At 44.8% G+C, this 15,471-nt stretch overlaps 1 protein-coding gene across 2 annotated transcripts in view; it reads left to right on the plus strand.

The window, feature by feature from the left end:
- LPIN2 (lipin 2) overlaps window positions 1-15,471 on the plus strand; it is a 324,290-nt gene that overhangs the window by 114,098 nt on the left and 194,721 nt on the right. For both annotated transcript variants that reach the window (XM_063923550.1, XM_063923549.1), the window contains one exon: window positions 10,066-10,266. In XM_063923550.1, coding sequence (XP_063779620.1) covers window positions 10,075-10,266 — 192 coding nt within the window. In that variant the 5' untranslated portion in view covers window positions 10,066-10,074. The remainder of the gene's footprint in view (window positions 1-10,065; window positions 10,267-15,471) is intronic.

The raw sequence follows: 15,471 nt of genomic DNA on the forward strand, positions 1-15,471 counted from the left end.
TTTACAACTTTGCCGAGCAGCTACTTGGTCAGGGGCAAACACGTTTGCAAAATTTTACAAATTCGATACCCTGGCTGAGGAGGACCTGGAGTTCTCTCATTCGGTGCTGCAGAGTCATCCGCACTCTCCCGCCCGTTTGGGAGCTTTGGTATAATCCCCATGGTCCTTACGGAAGTCCCAGCATCCACTAGGACGTCAGAGAAAATAAGAATTTACTTACCGATGATTCTATTTCTCATAGTCCGTAGTGGATGCTGGGCGCCCATCCCAAGTGCGGATTGTCTGCAATACTTGTATATAGTTATTGTTACAAAAAAATCGGGTTGTTTATTGTTGTGAGCTATCTTTTCAGAGGCTCCTACGTTTATCATACTGTTAACTGGGTTCAGATCACAGGTTGTACAGTGTGATTGGTGTGGCTGGTATGAGTCTTACCCGGGATTCAAAATCCTTCCTTATTATGTACGCTCGTCCGGGCACAGTATCCTAACTGAGGCTTGGAGGAGGGTCATAGGGGGAGGAGCCAGTGCACACCAGCTAGTCTAAAGCTTTTACTTTTTGTGCCCAGTCTCCTGCGGAGCCGCTATTCCCCATGGTCCTTACGGAAGCCCCAGCATCCACTACGGACTATGAGAAATAGAATTATCGGTAAGTAAATTCTTATTTTTTTTGGTGTTGTTTTCTTTGTAAAGTGACGAGGAACTATTCCCAATCGTAGTCCACGTGGATCATAAAGTATGAAAAAGTTCAAAAAATGAAAAAAAAAGTGAAAAATTCATATCGACCTTTTCCCATGTTGACCTAATGCATGTCGACCAATAGTGGTCGACCTAATGACCGTATCCCTGTAGTTGAACAAGTGCAGCAAAGCCTGCTGTTCTGTCCTCAGTGTGACATTACCTTTGGCTTGCTATTATCACCCGGTGTTTTCCTTACCGGAGAAGTCATGTGTTTTCTGGACTTTGAAACATTCCTGCCTTTGTTTTGTGTTAATCTGTTTAGCAAGAAAGTTACATAATATATTGAATATTATGAACTATTTTACATTTTACATTTTTTATGGGAAGTTTCTACTCTGTATCAGATGTCTTAATTGAAATATGGGAAATACACATTTGTTATCATATTTTGGCACATTATAGGGTTGACTCAATTGGTAATGCAGTGTGCACTTATGGCACTTCAGCCGCACTTATGGCTGCCCTAATTTGTGTACGGTAGCCCTTTGGGGCTGCAAACTGACATGCACAAATTAGGGGCAAAATTGATGCAATGACTGGTACCATTGATGGTATCCAACATAATACTGCGGGCATCGACCTTTATGTCTCATAATAGCGAGAACTGTTCTATAGATTGTAAGCTTGCGAGCAGGGCCACTTACTTCTTTGTTAGTTATTACCCAGTGTGGCAAAGTAGCACACACTCTCATTCTGGACTCTTTTACTCTTTTACCACTGTGTTATCTTGTTTGGATGACCGCACTGTGAAAACAGTAACTTTTCACAGAGTAGAATGTACACAGCCTGGACTCTCACTAACAAGAGTCCTACTCCCTAGTCACTGGCCACTATCGGCATCGGTCATCCTGACAAATGGCCTGCAGCTGCCTTACATACCCCAGATTCCTCCACCCCATCCCAGATTGACCAGCCCTAGACGATCAGATTTTTTTTTCACAGCACCCCTAGGCCACAAGTTTCTTATTGAGAAATTTTAGAAAGAAATATTAAATGAAATAAATTGTGTTTATATGTCATCCTTATGTGGTGAGGTACAGGTTTGTCCACATATTTTATGATTGGCAGCCACAAGCACTAGTTTTGCTTATTATAATGACAATATATAGTTTGAATTGGTCCTTGACCACCAACCTAAGGCACCCCTGCAAGTGTCCCTCGGCACCCCAGGGAGCCACGGCACACAGTTTTAAGGACCACTGGCTTACGCTGTAGGTCTTGATATTTGGGATGGGTGGTAATTATTTGAAAAAAATTGTTGTCCAATATGCTACTAGAAGGTAGCCTTTTGGTTAGATATTTGAGTTCTGTGACTGGTTACTAGTGTTCAGGTAATTTATTTGTTATTCAGAAGCCTGTGTTTGGAACTATATTGCTGTTGCTCAGTGATCATAAAGTGTCTCCTCCTACACTTTCACTTGGAGAATCACTGATAAAGAGTTTAGTGAGGAGGGGGTGCTATGGGTACGGTAAGAGAAATAATCCCAGTCTTTTATCTGTAGTTTAGTAGATTATTAATGTGGTGTCTAAATTAGAGAAACATCTGAAGTTGTTTTTGATCATAGATCCTGTATATGAATATAAATCATACTTTAAGTCATTCTGAACTATGTGGTCTAATGGGAGCCACTGTAATATGATCTGGGTAAAATATAACTGAAAATTTAAAAGTTTTGTTTCATTGGCTGGGTACGGCCAACTAAGGTATTTGTGTCTCCCAGCTTTCCTCGCTGCACCATAGAGATCCATTTTTCTGTTCTCATTTGTTTGTAACAAGTATAACATATACTTTTATTTGGGTTGTTCCCTTTTTTTCTTTAAAAAAAAAAAAAAAATCTCTTAAACATCTACATGCAGCCAATCAGCTGTCTGTTTTTTTTTTTTTTTTTTTTGTCTGCCTTACATATAATACACTTCATAGGCAGTCTCCTAACCTAGAGAATAGCAACAGATTACCCTTATTCCCAGTAATACAACATTCATCAAGGGAAGAGGCATCTAATGTCCCTTTTCCACTGCCGCTAAAACCTGGGTTAGTGCAATGATAAGATGGGTCGTGGCTCGGTGGAAAAGGGTTAATCTGAGTCCAGTGATTCGGCAGTCCAACACTGCTAGATTGCAGGGTTGGTCCTGGGAAGGACCCGAGGGGCAATGTAAATAGGTAAGCCAGGCTCCAGTTTACTCCATGGGGAGATCCACAGGATGCTGCTTCCTGCGTCCTGATTTGAAGGAGGGTCCGGTGACATCAGGGGGCGGGGCCAGACTATCTTCTTGGGCTAATACTGCTGATGAGACTCTCAGCGCTGCTACACCCGTGTGCAGTGTAATCGGCTCCGACCCAGGAATTATCCAGATCTGAGCCACGGATGAAAGTGGCCAGTCCTGGGTCTAACCCGGTTTGGAGCTGTGTTCCACATCTCAGGTCAGACCCGGACCTTAGGTGGAAAAGAGGTATGACTGTAATGGCATCAGCAGACATGTATTGTAGGATAAACAAGTTTTACAAGCTAAACCAAACAAATCTGATTAGTGAGTGACTAGATTTTCTACTAGTGTTTGAATGGTTAGAACAGTCACAATGCAATTCTGCAGAGGAGGTTTCACCAGTGAACCTGTTGCACTTGTTTATAATGTGCTCCAAGATAGAAATGTTTGTTCAAATATGTAAGTGAAACCAGAAATATACAATGTTATAATCCCTCACTATCCTTTAATATGAAGAGTAAGCGGGAATCTGGCAGATTTTCAAAGATGTGTTTTGTATTTATTATTATTGACCCTTTAAGTTTAATAGCCAAAGCCGCAAAGGTTTTGAGAAGCGCCAATCAGTAAATTTCCCCACCTGTAATGCACAATGTTTCTCCCTCCTTGTATGATCTCTGATTTTTTCCTAGTGCTGTCCACACTACGTTGTACTGAGGAGGATATCTTGTGATGTCTTCTCCATTCAAAGAACATGTTGAACGTCTGACTAATGGGCCCTACACATTAGGCGGTATGCCGCCGAGGGGCCGGCGGGCAACCTGGCGGCGGGGGGAGAGTGACGGGGGGAGTGAAGTTTCTTCACTCCCCCCGGCCCCATAGCAATGCATGCTAATACGGACGAGATTGTCTATATTGGCCTGGATGTACATGGATGGACCTGGCACCAACGATGAACGAGTGCGGGGCGCGCATCGTTTATCGTTGGTGCCTACACACTGAAAGGTATGAACGGTATCTCGTTCATTAATAAACGAGATCGTTCATCATTTTTTTGCGATAACGGCTAATATGTAGGGCCTTTTAGGGCCCCCATACATCTGCAACAAATTGTTGCAATTTCCGTATCCCTGACACCTAGGTCAGTGAATCGGAAATATTCAGCAAGTTTAAAAATATCAGTTTGAAATTTGGAATTTTTAACATGAGAATTTTCCTGATACCCCAGTGGATTGCCGATTATCAATGGCCGCACATCAGCGGTTCAGGGCAGGTCAGGGAATTAGGGAAATGGCGGCTAGATGTATGGGGGCCTTTACTCTTCTAATAGGTGATTGTATGTTTATACACTGCTATGCATAAAGCAGCGAATAGCTGGAGCTGAAATCTAAGAGAAGTACTATTGACACATGAATGTGGAAGGAGCTGGGTGGCGCAGGTGGAAGCACAGAGGGCTGCATGCAGCAATAGCACCCAAAGTTTGCAATCCATGCTCTAGAATGAGCAAATCTACAGTAATTGATTTTTTGCAATGGGTTACTGTATATTTGCACTTTGTTGTTTAATAACTTTTATGTTTTAAGAACTACAGAGTAAATTGCTACTCCGTGCAAGACCATTATGTAAAAAAGGGGGGGGGTGTATTTATTGCATGTTGTTAATTACATTTTTTGTTACTGATGGTGTTCTGCACTATAGCAGCTGAAGCTTGATCAGAACTGGAATTCTAAGATAAACTGCTAAAAATATGTGTAGGTTCACTGTGTGCACAGTAAAAGTGAGTGAGTAGGTTCACTGCGTGCGTGCACAGTAAAAGTGAGTAGGTTCACTGCGTGTTCAGTAAAAGTGAGTAGGTTCACTGCGTGCACAGTAAAAGTGAGTAGGTTCACTGCGTGCACAGTAAAAGTGAGTAGGTTCACTGCGTGCACAGTAAAAGTGAGTAGGTTCACGGAGTGCACAGGAACTGTCTGATAGCTAGACTGACCGAGAAACAAGTCCTGACTTAGCAGTTTGACAGACTTATCTGACAACACAGAAAGTGACAGGATGTGAATTGTGATAGGGGAGAAATATCCACAGAACTTCTCTGACTAGGAATTGGTGTGTTTTTAAGTCACCTTAACCCTTTAATAAGGCCTAAATAGGATGAAGTGAGATGCATTTAATTTGTCTTCTGGCGGGATCCCGGTGGTCAGGATACCGACGCCGGAATCCCGACAGCCAACAATGCCGCCAGCCTGAATCCAGGGCTATTCCCACTCGTGTGTGTCCATGACACCCATAGGGGTTGATTCAATTTGGCAACAGATGAATAGCGCCGGGAATTAGCACTCAACGCTATTCAAATCAGCTACTAGTTAACCGCAATTGTCGGGAATTCTTCTCTCACCCTCGGGGGTGAAAGAAGAAAACCGACAAAAGTGCTGCCGCGAGGCTGATTCTGTCGGGAATCAGCATCGTTGCGGGTAGTTAAGTCGGAGAATGCCCGTTCCCCCCACAAAACTACCTGTTAAGTCGGCGAGAACGGGCATTTGCCGACTTAACTTTAGCTGAATTGAATAGCGTCGGGAGCTAATTCCCGGCGCTATTCATCTGTTGCCGAATTGAATCGACCCCATAGAGCCTGAAAGGGGAATTTAAGCGCTTGCCCCACTTAATGCATTCTGGCCGGTGGGATGACGCTGTCAAGATATTGACAGCCGGTGTCCTGTCCGCCGGTAAAACATACTAAATCTGAAGAAGCAATGTGTGTACAGTTGTAAATAAAACTAGTCACTGTAAGTAGACATCTAATGTCAGTGGTTGACATCTAAAATAAGATGGTGATCATCATTGCATGTACTGGTTGTCAGCTGAGTGAATGGAGTTATCTGATGTACTCTCCCAGCTTTGGGGGTAATTCCAAGTTGATCGCAGCAGGAAATTTTTTAGCAGTTGGGCAAAACCATGTGCACTGCAGGGGAGGCAGATATAACATGTGTAGAGAGAGTTACATTTGAGTGGGTTATTTTGTTTCTGTGCAGGGTAAATACTGGCTGCTTTATTTTTACACTGCAATTTAGATTGCAGATTGAACACACCCCACCCAAATCTAACTCTCTCTGCACATGTTATATCAGCCTCCCCTGCAGTGCACATGGTTTTGCCCAACTGCTAACAAAAATCCTGCTGCGATCAACTTGGAATTACCCCCTTTGTCTCTTACTGTTTTTACCTGGAGTCAAGAGTTCCGGATACAACCTCAAATATCAGTTATAACCAGATCTGAAAAATTCTGATAAATGTACATTCTGCAAGCAGATTCTTTTTATATAGACCAACTGTAATTCTACTTCTACAGATTTAGCCACGTTCATCCTGGCTTCACCTAGGCACATTAGGGCCTCGTTTGCTGCCAATGTATGCGTGACCTGTGTGCATCTTAAGGTGCCCTTACACCTAAAAACATATAGGGGTAAATTTACTAAGATGGGAGTTCTATTTAAGATGGGATGTTACCCATAGAAACCAATCAGCTTCTACTTCTCATTTATCTAGCACCTTCTAGAAGATAATACCTGGAATCTGATTGGTTGCTATGGGCATCATCCCATCTTAAATAGAATTCGCATCTTTGGAAATTTACCTCATAGTGCATCTGGAGAGTATTTACAGCGCTTCACTTTTTTCCACATTTTATGTTACAGCCTTATTCCAAAATGGAATAAATTCATTTTCCCCTCAAAATTCTACACACAATACCCTATAATGACAACGTGAAAAAAGTTTTTTTGAGATTTTTGAAAATTTATTAAAAATAAAAAAACTAAAATCACATGTACATAAGTATTCACAGCCTTTGCTCAATACTTTGTTGATGCACCTTTGGCAGCAATTACAGCCTCAAGTCTTTTTGAATATGATGCCACAAGCTTGGCACACCTATCTCTGGTCAGTATCGCCCATTCCTCTTTGCAGCACCTCTCAAGCGCCATCAGGTTTTATGTGAAGCGTTAGTGCACAGCCATTTTCAGATCTCTCCAGAGATGTTCAATCGGATTCAAGTCTAGGCTCTGGCTGGGACACTCAAGGACATTCACGGAGTTGTCCTGAAGTTACTCCTTTGCTATCTTGGCTGTGTGCTTAGGGTCATTGTCCTGCTGAAAGATGAACAGTCGCCTCAGTCTGAGGTCGAGCGCTCTGGAGCAGGTTTTCATTCAGGATGCCTCTGTACATTGCTGCATTCATCTTTCCCTCTATCCTGACTAGTCTCCCAGTTCCTGCCACTGAAAAACATCCCCACAGCATGATGCTGCCACATCCATGCTTCACTGTAGGCCTGGTGATGAGCAGTGCCTGGTTTCCTCCAAACATGACGCCTGGCATTCACGCCAAAGAGTTCAATCTTTGTCTCATCAGACCAGAAAATTTAGTTTCTCATGGTCTGAGAGTCCTTCAGGTGCATTTTGGCAAACTCCAGGCAGGCTGCCATGTGCTTTTTACTAAGGAGTGGCTTCCATCTGGCCACTCTACCATACAGGCCTGATTGGTGGAAGGACCATCGGGTTCTTGGTCACCTCCTTGACTTGGCCTTTCTCCCCCTATCACTCAGTTTAGATAGCCGGCCAGCTCTAGGAATAGTTCTGGTGGTTCCGAACTTCTTCCATTTATGGATGATGGAAGCCACTGTGCTCATTGGTACCTTCAAAGCAGCAGATATTTTTCTATACCCTTCCCCAGATGTGTGCCTCGAGACAATCCTGTCTCTGAGGTCTACAGACAATTCCTTTTGACTTCATGCTTGGTTTGTGCTCAGACATGCACTGTCAAGTGCGGAACCTTTATATAGACAGGTGTGTGCCTTTCCAAATCATGTCCAATCAACTGAAATTACCACAAGTGACTTCAATTAAGTTATAGGAACAATTCAAGGATGGTCAGTGGAAACAGGATGCCAGGATGCACCTGAGCTCAATTTTGAGCTTCATGGCAAAGGCTGTGAATACTTATGTACATGTAATTTCTTAGTTTTGTATTTTTAATAAATTTGCAAAAATCTCACAAATTAAAACTTTCTTCATGTTGTCATTATGGGGTATTATGTGTAGAGTTTTGAGGGAAAGATTTAATTTATTCCATTTTGGAATAAAGCTGTAACATAACAAAATGTGAAAAAAGTGAAGTGATGTGAATACTTTCCGGATGCACTGTATCTTCCAATATGGCTGGTTGGAACGAAAATCTGGTAATGGATGGGTACAAATGACATGAATGGGAGCAAATGACAGTTGACCATTTCAAAATGGTCAACTGTCATTTGCTCCCATCCATTACCAGATTTTCGTTCCAACCAGCCAGATTGGAAGATAAATCTTTTAGTGTATGGGCACCTTTAAGGCCCGTACACACTGGCCGATATATCGGCCGTTCTCTTGAACGGCCGATATATCGCGGGACCGTCGGCCAGTGTGTACGGCCGATACGTCTGTGAACTCCGTCGTTCAGATGTATTGCGTCGGCCCCGCAGCACAGCCGACGGACAATATATCTACTGATATATTGGCGCGTCACTGTGTGTGTACAGGGCACACAGCCACATGCTGCGGCGGTCGGCGGTGATTGACAGCTGAACTGGGCGGGCGTGTGTACACACCCACCCAGTTCATGACGTCGGTCCCCGACGGATCGGGCAGTGTGTATGCTCAACACACTGCCCGATCCGTCCATAGATATATCTGCAGATCAATTGATCTGCAGATATATCTATTAGTGTGTACCCACCTTTAGTGCTGCCCATTAAGTATGTGTATTGAGCAGCAATTGGCTCAGCATGGCGATGCCACAATGAGCTTGGCTACATCTGTATGCCATAGACATCCTATTAATAAAGATGATATCCAACGTCTGACATGTTTTAAGTTTAACTCCCCCCCCCCCCCCTTGAGTTGGTCGAGCTGTACAGTTCCCTACTACTATTGTATGAATGTTGTCACATTTAACATCGCACCCTCAATGCTTCTATTTTACATTGCTATTGTTGGGGCACCCTTCTCTTCCAGTATCTAATGCTCAGTCTCCTGCTTCTGCCTATCCTCCATACCAGTCATTACACTGGCCCTGTCTCATGCCGACCAGTTCTCTAACATAGATGGACATGACTATGATCATTCTGACGGGTTTTCTACCCTTGTCTACTAAAAAAGGGTGTTCGTTGAAAATGAACTGGAAATAAGCATTGAATACCAGCAGATCAAGTATGCCTTATATAAGTGGTGGGTAATAAGCGGCCCTCCAGCTGCTGTTGAACTACACATCCCAGCACACCCTGCCACAGTTTTAGCAACTGAGCCAGAGCCAACCCCTTTTTTCACAACACACTTTAAAAACACTCCAGAATGGGATGTGTTATGACAGGTGGAGGCAACATGTGGCACTTTAGCTGCTGTGGAACTACACAGCCCAGCATGTCCTGCCACAGTTTTGCTATCATGGCATGCTAAAACTGTGGCAGGGTGTGCTGGGATGTGTAGTTCAACAGCAGCTGGAGTGCCACATGTTGCCTCCACCTGTCATAACACATCCCATTCTGGAGTGTTTTTAAAGTGTGTTGTGAAAAAAGGGTTTGGCTCTGGAAATTACAACCTGACAGAATCAGGATAGGGCAAAAGGTGCTTAACTTAGAAAAACACATCTAAAAGCTGCTTATCCCTGATGAGCTGAATCGCATTACATCCAAAAGATTAGTGGTGTTGACAAATGTTTGGGGAATTACTGTAAGACTGTTTGGGAAAAATAGACTTGGGGTTAGTTAGAGCCATAAGGCTGGTCAGAACTTGAACTCTTGGCAAATGAAAGTGAGTTGGGTTAAATTACTTAGCTATTTATTCCTGTGAATATTAGAGATAATCTTGCTGTATTTTGCAAAGTATTTGAGTATGAGGCTTGCTGTGTACAGGAATTTGAGATGAGCTCTAATGGAATCTGAAACTCTGGAATTTCATGGAGCAATTAGTAGACAGATATACACATAACCTTACTCTGTGTGGTGTCCGTGCGTTACCTTGAGCACCACAGAGGTTCACTGATAGTACTAATCAGTCACTGTTTGTTACTCTTCTATTAATGCATTGCTCTTTCTTTCTAGTCTCAAACTATGAATTATGTTGGACAACTTGCCGGGCAGGTCCTGGTTACTGTGAGGGAGCTGTACAAAGGTATCAACCAGGCCACGCTGTCGGGCTGCATTGATGTCATCGTGGTTTGTCAGCAGGATGGCACTTACATGTGCTCACCTTTCCATGTCCGCTTTGGGAAATTAGGAGTCCTTCGTTCCAAGGAAAAAGTGGTACGTAAATGCAATCTAAACACATCTAAATGCAGACCTGGCTGATTCTACTTGAAGAATCCATTACCAAACGTTAAGAGCCAGCAACTTTGTTAGGAATTTTTTTTTAAAAATCATTGTTTTTAATTTTTTTATAACTATATTTATGTACAGGTGTAGTACTGTAACTCAACATTGTCTGTACCTGTATTTTTCTTACTTTTCTATGAATTCTTGCATTGCAGATAATACCAGTACTATATAACCATTTACTGTATATCAATAGTACTGTGGATCTCTAGGTTATGGGAAATGTCAGGTTAAACTTCAGTAAATTAAGCTCCTACCACTTCCTTTACCACTGATGGTATTTTAAATATAGGTACATATGATAAGTACTGGTGAGTTATTTTATTAGTTTGGTGGCTCAAACTAGTATTTTTGTGTTTTTTGTGTGCATTGTTTCATATACCCTCTTCACTATGAGTATTGATCAGACTTCAGGGTGGACGGTACACAGGGAAGGCTCGGTACACATTAGACGATATGTCGGCGGATCGAACCAACTTATTGTTCACATCGGGTAGTATGTACTCCCTACCATGTGCCCCCGCCCGCCGACATCTGGGTTGTCCCATCTGCTGTGCTGTACGGCCATGAACAATATAGTGCGCTCTGTCCTTCAGTGTGTACTGCTGACCGACATCTCGTGCTGTCTGCCACGATACCCGGATCGTTAAATGTGTGCCCAGCCTAATGGTGCCCATACACTTGTGTGATTTGGGCTGATTTCATCTGATTTCGATTAATTGGACCGAACAATCGGGTGAAAAGTGGCAAATCGCAGGTGTTTTGCGCAAGGGCTGCACTATACATATGATTCCGGAGCCTTGGCTGGGATTGCATATGATAAATCGTATGCAAAAGGACCACAATCGATGTATTATATGTGATCCTGCGGCCTGGGAAGCTGCCAGGGAGCTCAAGGGAATCCAATGCTACTTCTCCCCTCTGAGACGTCTCATAAGTGTATGGGGACATTTAGTGTGAGGGAGTGAACCATGGCAGACCACTGGCAGAAGTGATAATCTGAGAGTCGGGTGCTTACAACCTCTCCCTTCCATAACTGTACACTTCTGCAGTATAATGGGGCAGATGTATTAACCTGGAGAAAGTATAAAGCAGTAATAAGTGCAAGGTGATAACGCACCAGCCAATCATTACGGATTTGAAAAATGACAGTTAGGAGCTGACTAGCTGGCGCATTATCACCTTCCACTTATCATTGCTTTATCACTTCTTTATCCCTACTCCAGGTTAATACATCTGTCCCAGTGTCTCTCTTGCTATATTTTACAATGGAAAGAGCAGCAACTTCCATTTACTATGTTTCAAGAGTATGTGGTGGCTAAACGACCAGTCACTTTACATAGATGTATGAGCCTGTACTTGGGCTTCCATCCTCCATGGACTAAGCAGAAAATACTGCAGTCATGACTCCCTATTTTCAAGGGTGTGAGACCCGGAAGATACTACGATTGGGAGATGGGATGGACAGTAAATGTTACACTAGTGTCTGCCTGAATTTTCCTAAGCATTGGTCAGTATTTCAGTATCATGGGTTCTAAAGACATTTTAGATAGTAACTATGGGGGTAATTCAAACCTGATCGCTGCTGTGCATTTTCGTACAGCGGGCGCTGGCGCGTCAGACAACTGCACCCGGCATAGGTGCATAGTGATGGGATGCTGGGAAAAAAGCATTGCAGGAGCGATCGTTAAGTGACTGACAGAAAGAGGCCGTTCGTGGGTGGCAACTGACCGTTTTTGTAGGAGTGTCCGGGAAAACGCAGGAGGGACCGGCGTTTGGAAGGAGGATTCCTAACGTTGGCTCCGGCCCCGATCATCGCAGCAGCTGAGTAAGCCCTGGGCTGCTGCAGAGACTGCACAATCTGATGCTACAAATGCGAACGCACACCTGCACACAAAATATAGCAAAAAAAAAAAAAAAAACACCCTAGCGAACAGGTCTGAATTACCCCCTATGTTAGGTAGCCATTTGGGGAGAATTACATTTAGGCATTAGCAATATGTTTTCTCTAACGTCCTAGTGGATGCTGGGGACTCCGTAAGGACCATGGGGAATAGACGGGCTCCGCAGGAGACATGGGCACTTTAAGAAAGAATTTGGATTCTGGTGTGCTCTGGCTCCTCCCTCTATGTCCCTCCTCCAGACCTCAGTTTGAATCTGTGCCCGGACGAGCTGGGTGCTATTTAGTGAGCTCTCCGGAGCTTGCTATAAGAAAGTATTTTGTTAGGTTTTTTATTTTCAGGGAGATCTGCTGGCAACAGACTCCCTGCATCGTGGGACTGAGGGGAGAGAAGCAGCCCTACTCTCTGCAGATAGGTCCTGCTTCTTAGGCTACTGGACACCATTAGCTCCAGAGGGATCGTACACAGGATCTCACCCTTTGTCGTCCGATCCCGGAGCCGCGCCGCCGTCCCCCTCGCAGAGCCGGAAGACAGAAGCCGGGTGATAGAAGCAAGAAGACTTCGAAATCGGCGGCAGAAGACTCCAGTCTTCACTGAGGTAGCGCACAGCACTGCAGCTGTGCGCCATTGCTCCCACACTACACCCACATACTCCGGTCACTGTAGGGTGCAGGGCGCAGGGGGGGGGGGGGGGGCGCCCTGGGCAGCAATTAGGACCTCTTGGCAAAAGTTACACATATATACAGTTGGCCACTGTATATATGTATGAGCCCCCGCCATAATAGTGTACAGAAACGTGGGACAGAAGCCCGCCGCTGAGGGGGCGGGGCTTCTTTTTCAGCACTCACCAGCGCCATTTTCTCTCCACAGCTCCGCTGAGAGGAAGCTCCCCAGGCTCTCCCCTGCAGATTCACGGTAGAAGAGGGTAAAAAGAGAGGGAGGGGCACATAAATTTGGCGCAAAAACATAATATACAGCAGCTACTGGGTTAACACTAAGTTACTGTGTGATTCCTGGGACATATAGCGCTGGGGTGCGTGCTGGCATACTCTCTCTCTGTTTCTACAAAGGGCCTTGTGGGGGAACTGTCTTCAAAAAAGAGCATCCCCTGTGTGTTTGTGGTGTGTCGGTACGCTTGTGTCGACATGTTTGACGAGGAAGGCTATGTCGAAGCAGAGCGGGAGCAAATGAATGTGGGGGTCTCTGCCGACGGCGCCGACCCCTGATTGGATGGATATGTGGAAGGTTTTAAATGATAATGTTAATTCCTTGCATAAAAGGTTGGATAAAGCTGAAACCTTAGGACAGTCGGGGTCTCAGCCCATGCCTGATCCGATGTCGCAGAGGCCGCCAGGGTCTCAGAAGCGCCCACTATCCCAAATTGTTGACACAGATACAGACATGGATTCTGACTCCAGTGTCGATTACGATGATGCAAAGTTACAGCCTAAATTGGCTAAAGCCATCCGTTATATGATTATAGCAATGAAGGATGTGTTGCACATCACAGAGGAAACCCCAGTCCCTGACAAGAGGGTTCATATGTATGGGGAAAAAAGGCAGGAGGTGACCTTTCCCCCTTCACATGAGCTAAATGAGTTATGTGAAAAGGCTTGGGAATCTCCAGATAAAAAACCGCAGATTTCCAAGAGGATGCTTATGGCGTATCCCTTCCCGCCAACTGACAGGTTACGCTGGGGATCCTCCCCTAGGGTGGACAAAGCTCTAACACGCTTATCCAAGAGGGTAGCCCTGCCGTCACAGGATACGGCCACCCTAAAAGATGCTGCGGATAGAAAGCAAGAGGGTACCCTTACTAAGGCCGGCAATTGCGTCGGCCTGGGTGTGTAGTGCTGTAGCAGCATGGACGGATACCTTGTCTGAGGAACTTGATACCTTAGACAAGGATACTATATTAATGACCCTGGGGCATATAAAAGACGCTGTCCTATATATGAGAGATGCTCAAAGAGACATTAGCCTACTGGGCTCTAGAATAAATGCAATGTCGATTTCTGCCAGAAGGGTCCTGTGGACTCGGCAATGGACAGGCGATGCCGACTCAAAAAGGCACATGGAGGTTTTACCTTACAAGGGTGAGGAACTGTTTGGGGAGGGTCTCTCGGACCTGGTCTCCACAGCTACTGCTGGAAAGTCAAATTTTTTGCCATATGTTCCCTCACAACCTAAGAAAGCACCGTATTACCAAATGCAGTCCTTTCGACCACAAAAAGGCAAGAAAGTCCGAGGTGCGTCCTTTCTTGCCAGAGGCAGGGGCAGAGGAAGGAAGCTGCACAACACAGCTAGTTCCCAGGAACAGAAGTCCTCCCCGGCTTCCACTAAATCCACCGCATGACGCTGGGGCTCCACAGGCGGAGCTAGGCCCGGTGGGGGCGCGTCTCCGAAATTTCAGCCACAAGTGGGTTCACTCCCAGGTGGATCCCTGGGCAATAAAGATTGTGTCTCAGGGATACAAGCTGGAATTCGAAGAAATGCCCCCTCACCGATACTTCAAATCGGCCCTGCCAGCTTCCCCATTAGAGAGGAAAGTAGTGTTAGCTGCAATTCACAAATTGTATCTTCAGCAGGTGGTGGTCAAGGTTCCCCTCCTTCAACAAGGGAAGGGTTATTATTCGACCATGTTTGTGGTACCGAAACCGGACGGTTCGGTCAGACCCATATTAAATTTAAAATCCCTGAACATATACCTGAAAAGGTTCAAGATGGAATCGCTCAGAGCGGTCATTGCAAGCCTGGAAGAGGGGGATTTTATGGTGTCGCTGGACATAAAGGATGCATACCTTCATGTCCCCATTTATCCACCTCATCAGGCGTACCTCAGATTTGTGGTACAGGATTGTCATTACCAATTTCAGACGTTGCCGTTTGGTCTCTCCACGGCACCGAGAATATTTACCAAGGTGATGGCAGAAATGATGGTACTCCTGCGGAAGCAAGGGGTCACAATTATCCCATACTTGGACGATCTCCTCATAAAAGCGAGGTCAAGAGAGCAGTTACTGATCAGCGTAGCACGCTCTCTGGAAGTGTTAGGACAGCACGGCTGGAGTCTGAATATTCCAAAGTCGCAGTTGATTCCTACGACTCGTCTGCCCTTCCTGGGCATGATTCTGGACACAGACCAGAAGAGGGTTTATCTCCCGATGGAGAAGGCTCAGGAACTCATGACACTAGTCAGAGACCTATTAAAACCAAAAAAGGTGTCTGTGCATCA

The sequence above is a fragment of the Pseudophryne corroboree genome, chromosome 5, assembly GCF_028390025.1.
Source record: "Pseudophryne corroboree isolate aPseCor3 chromosome 5, aPseCor3.hap2, whole genome shotgun sequence".
In the NCBI taxonomy this organism is placed as follows: Eukaryota; Metazoa; Chordata; class Amphibia; order Anura; family Myobatrachidae; genus Pseudophryne; species Pseudophryne corroboree.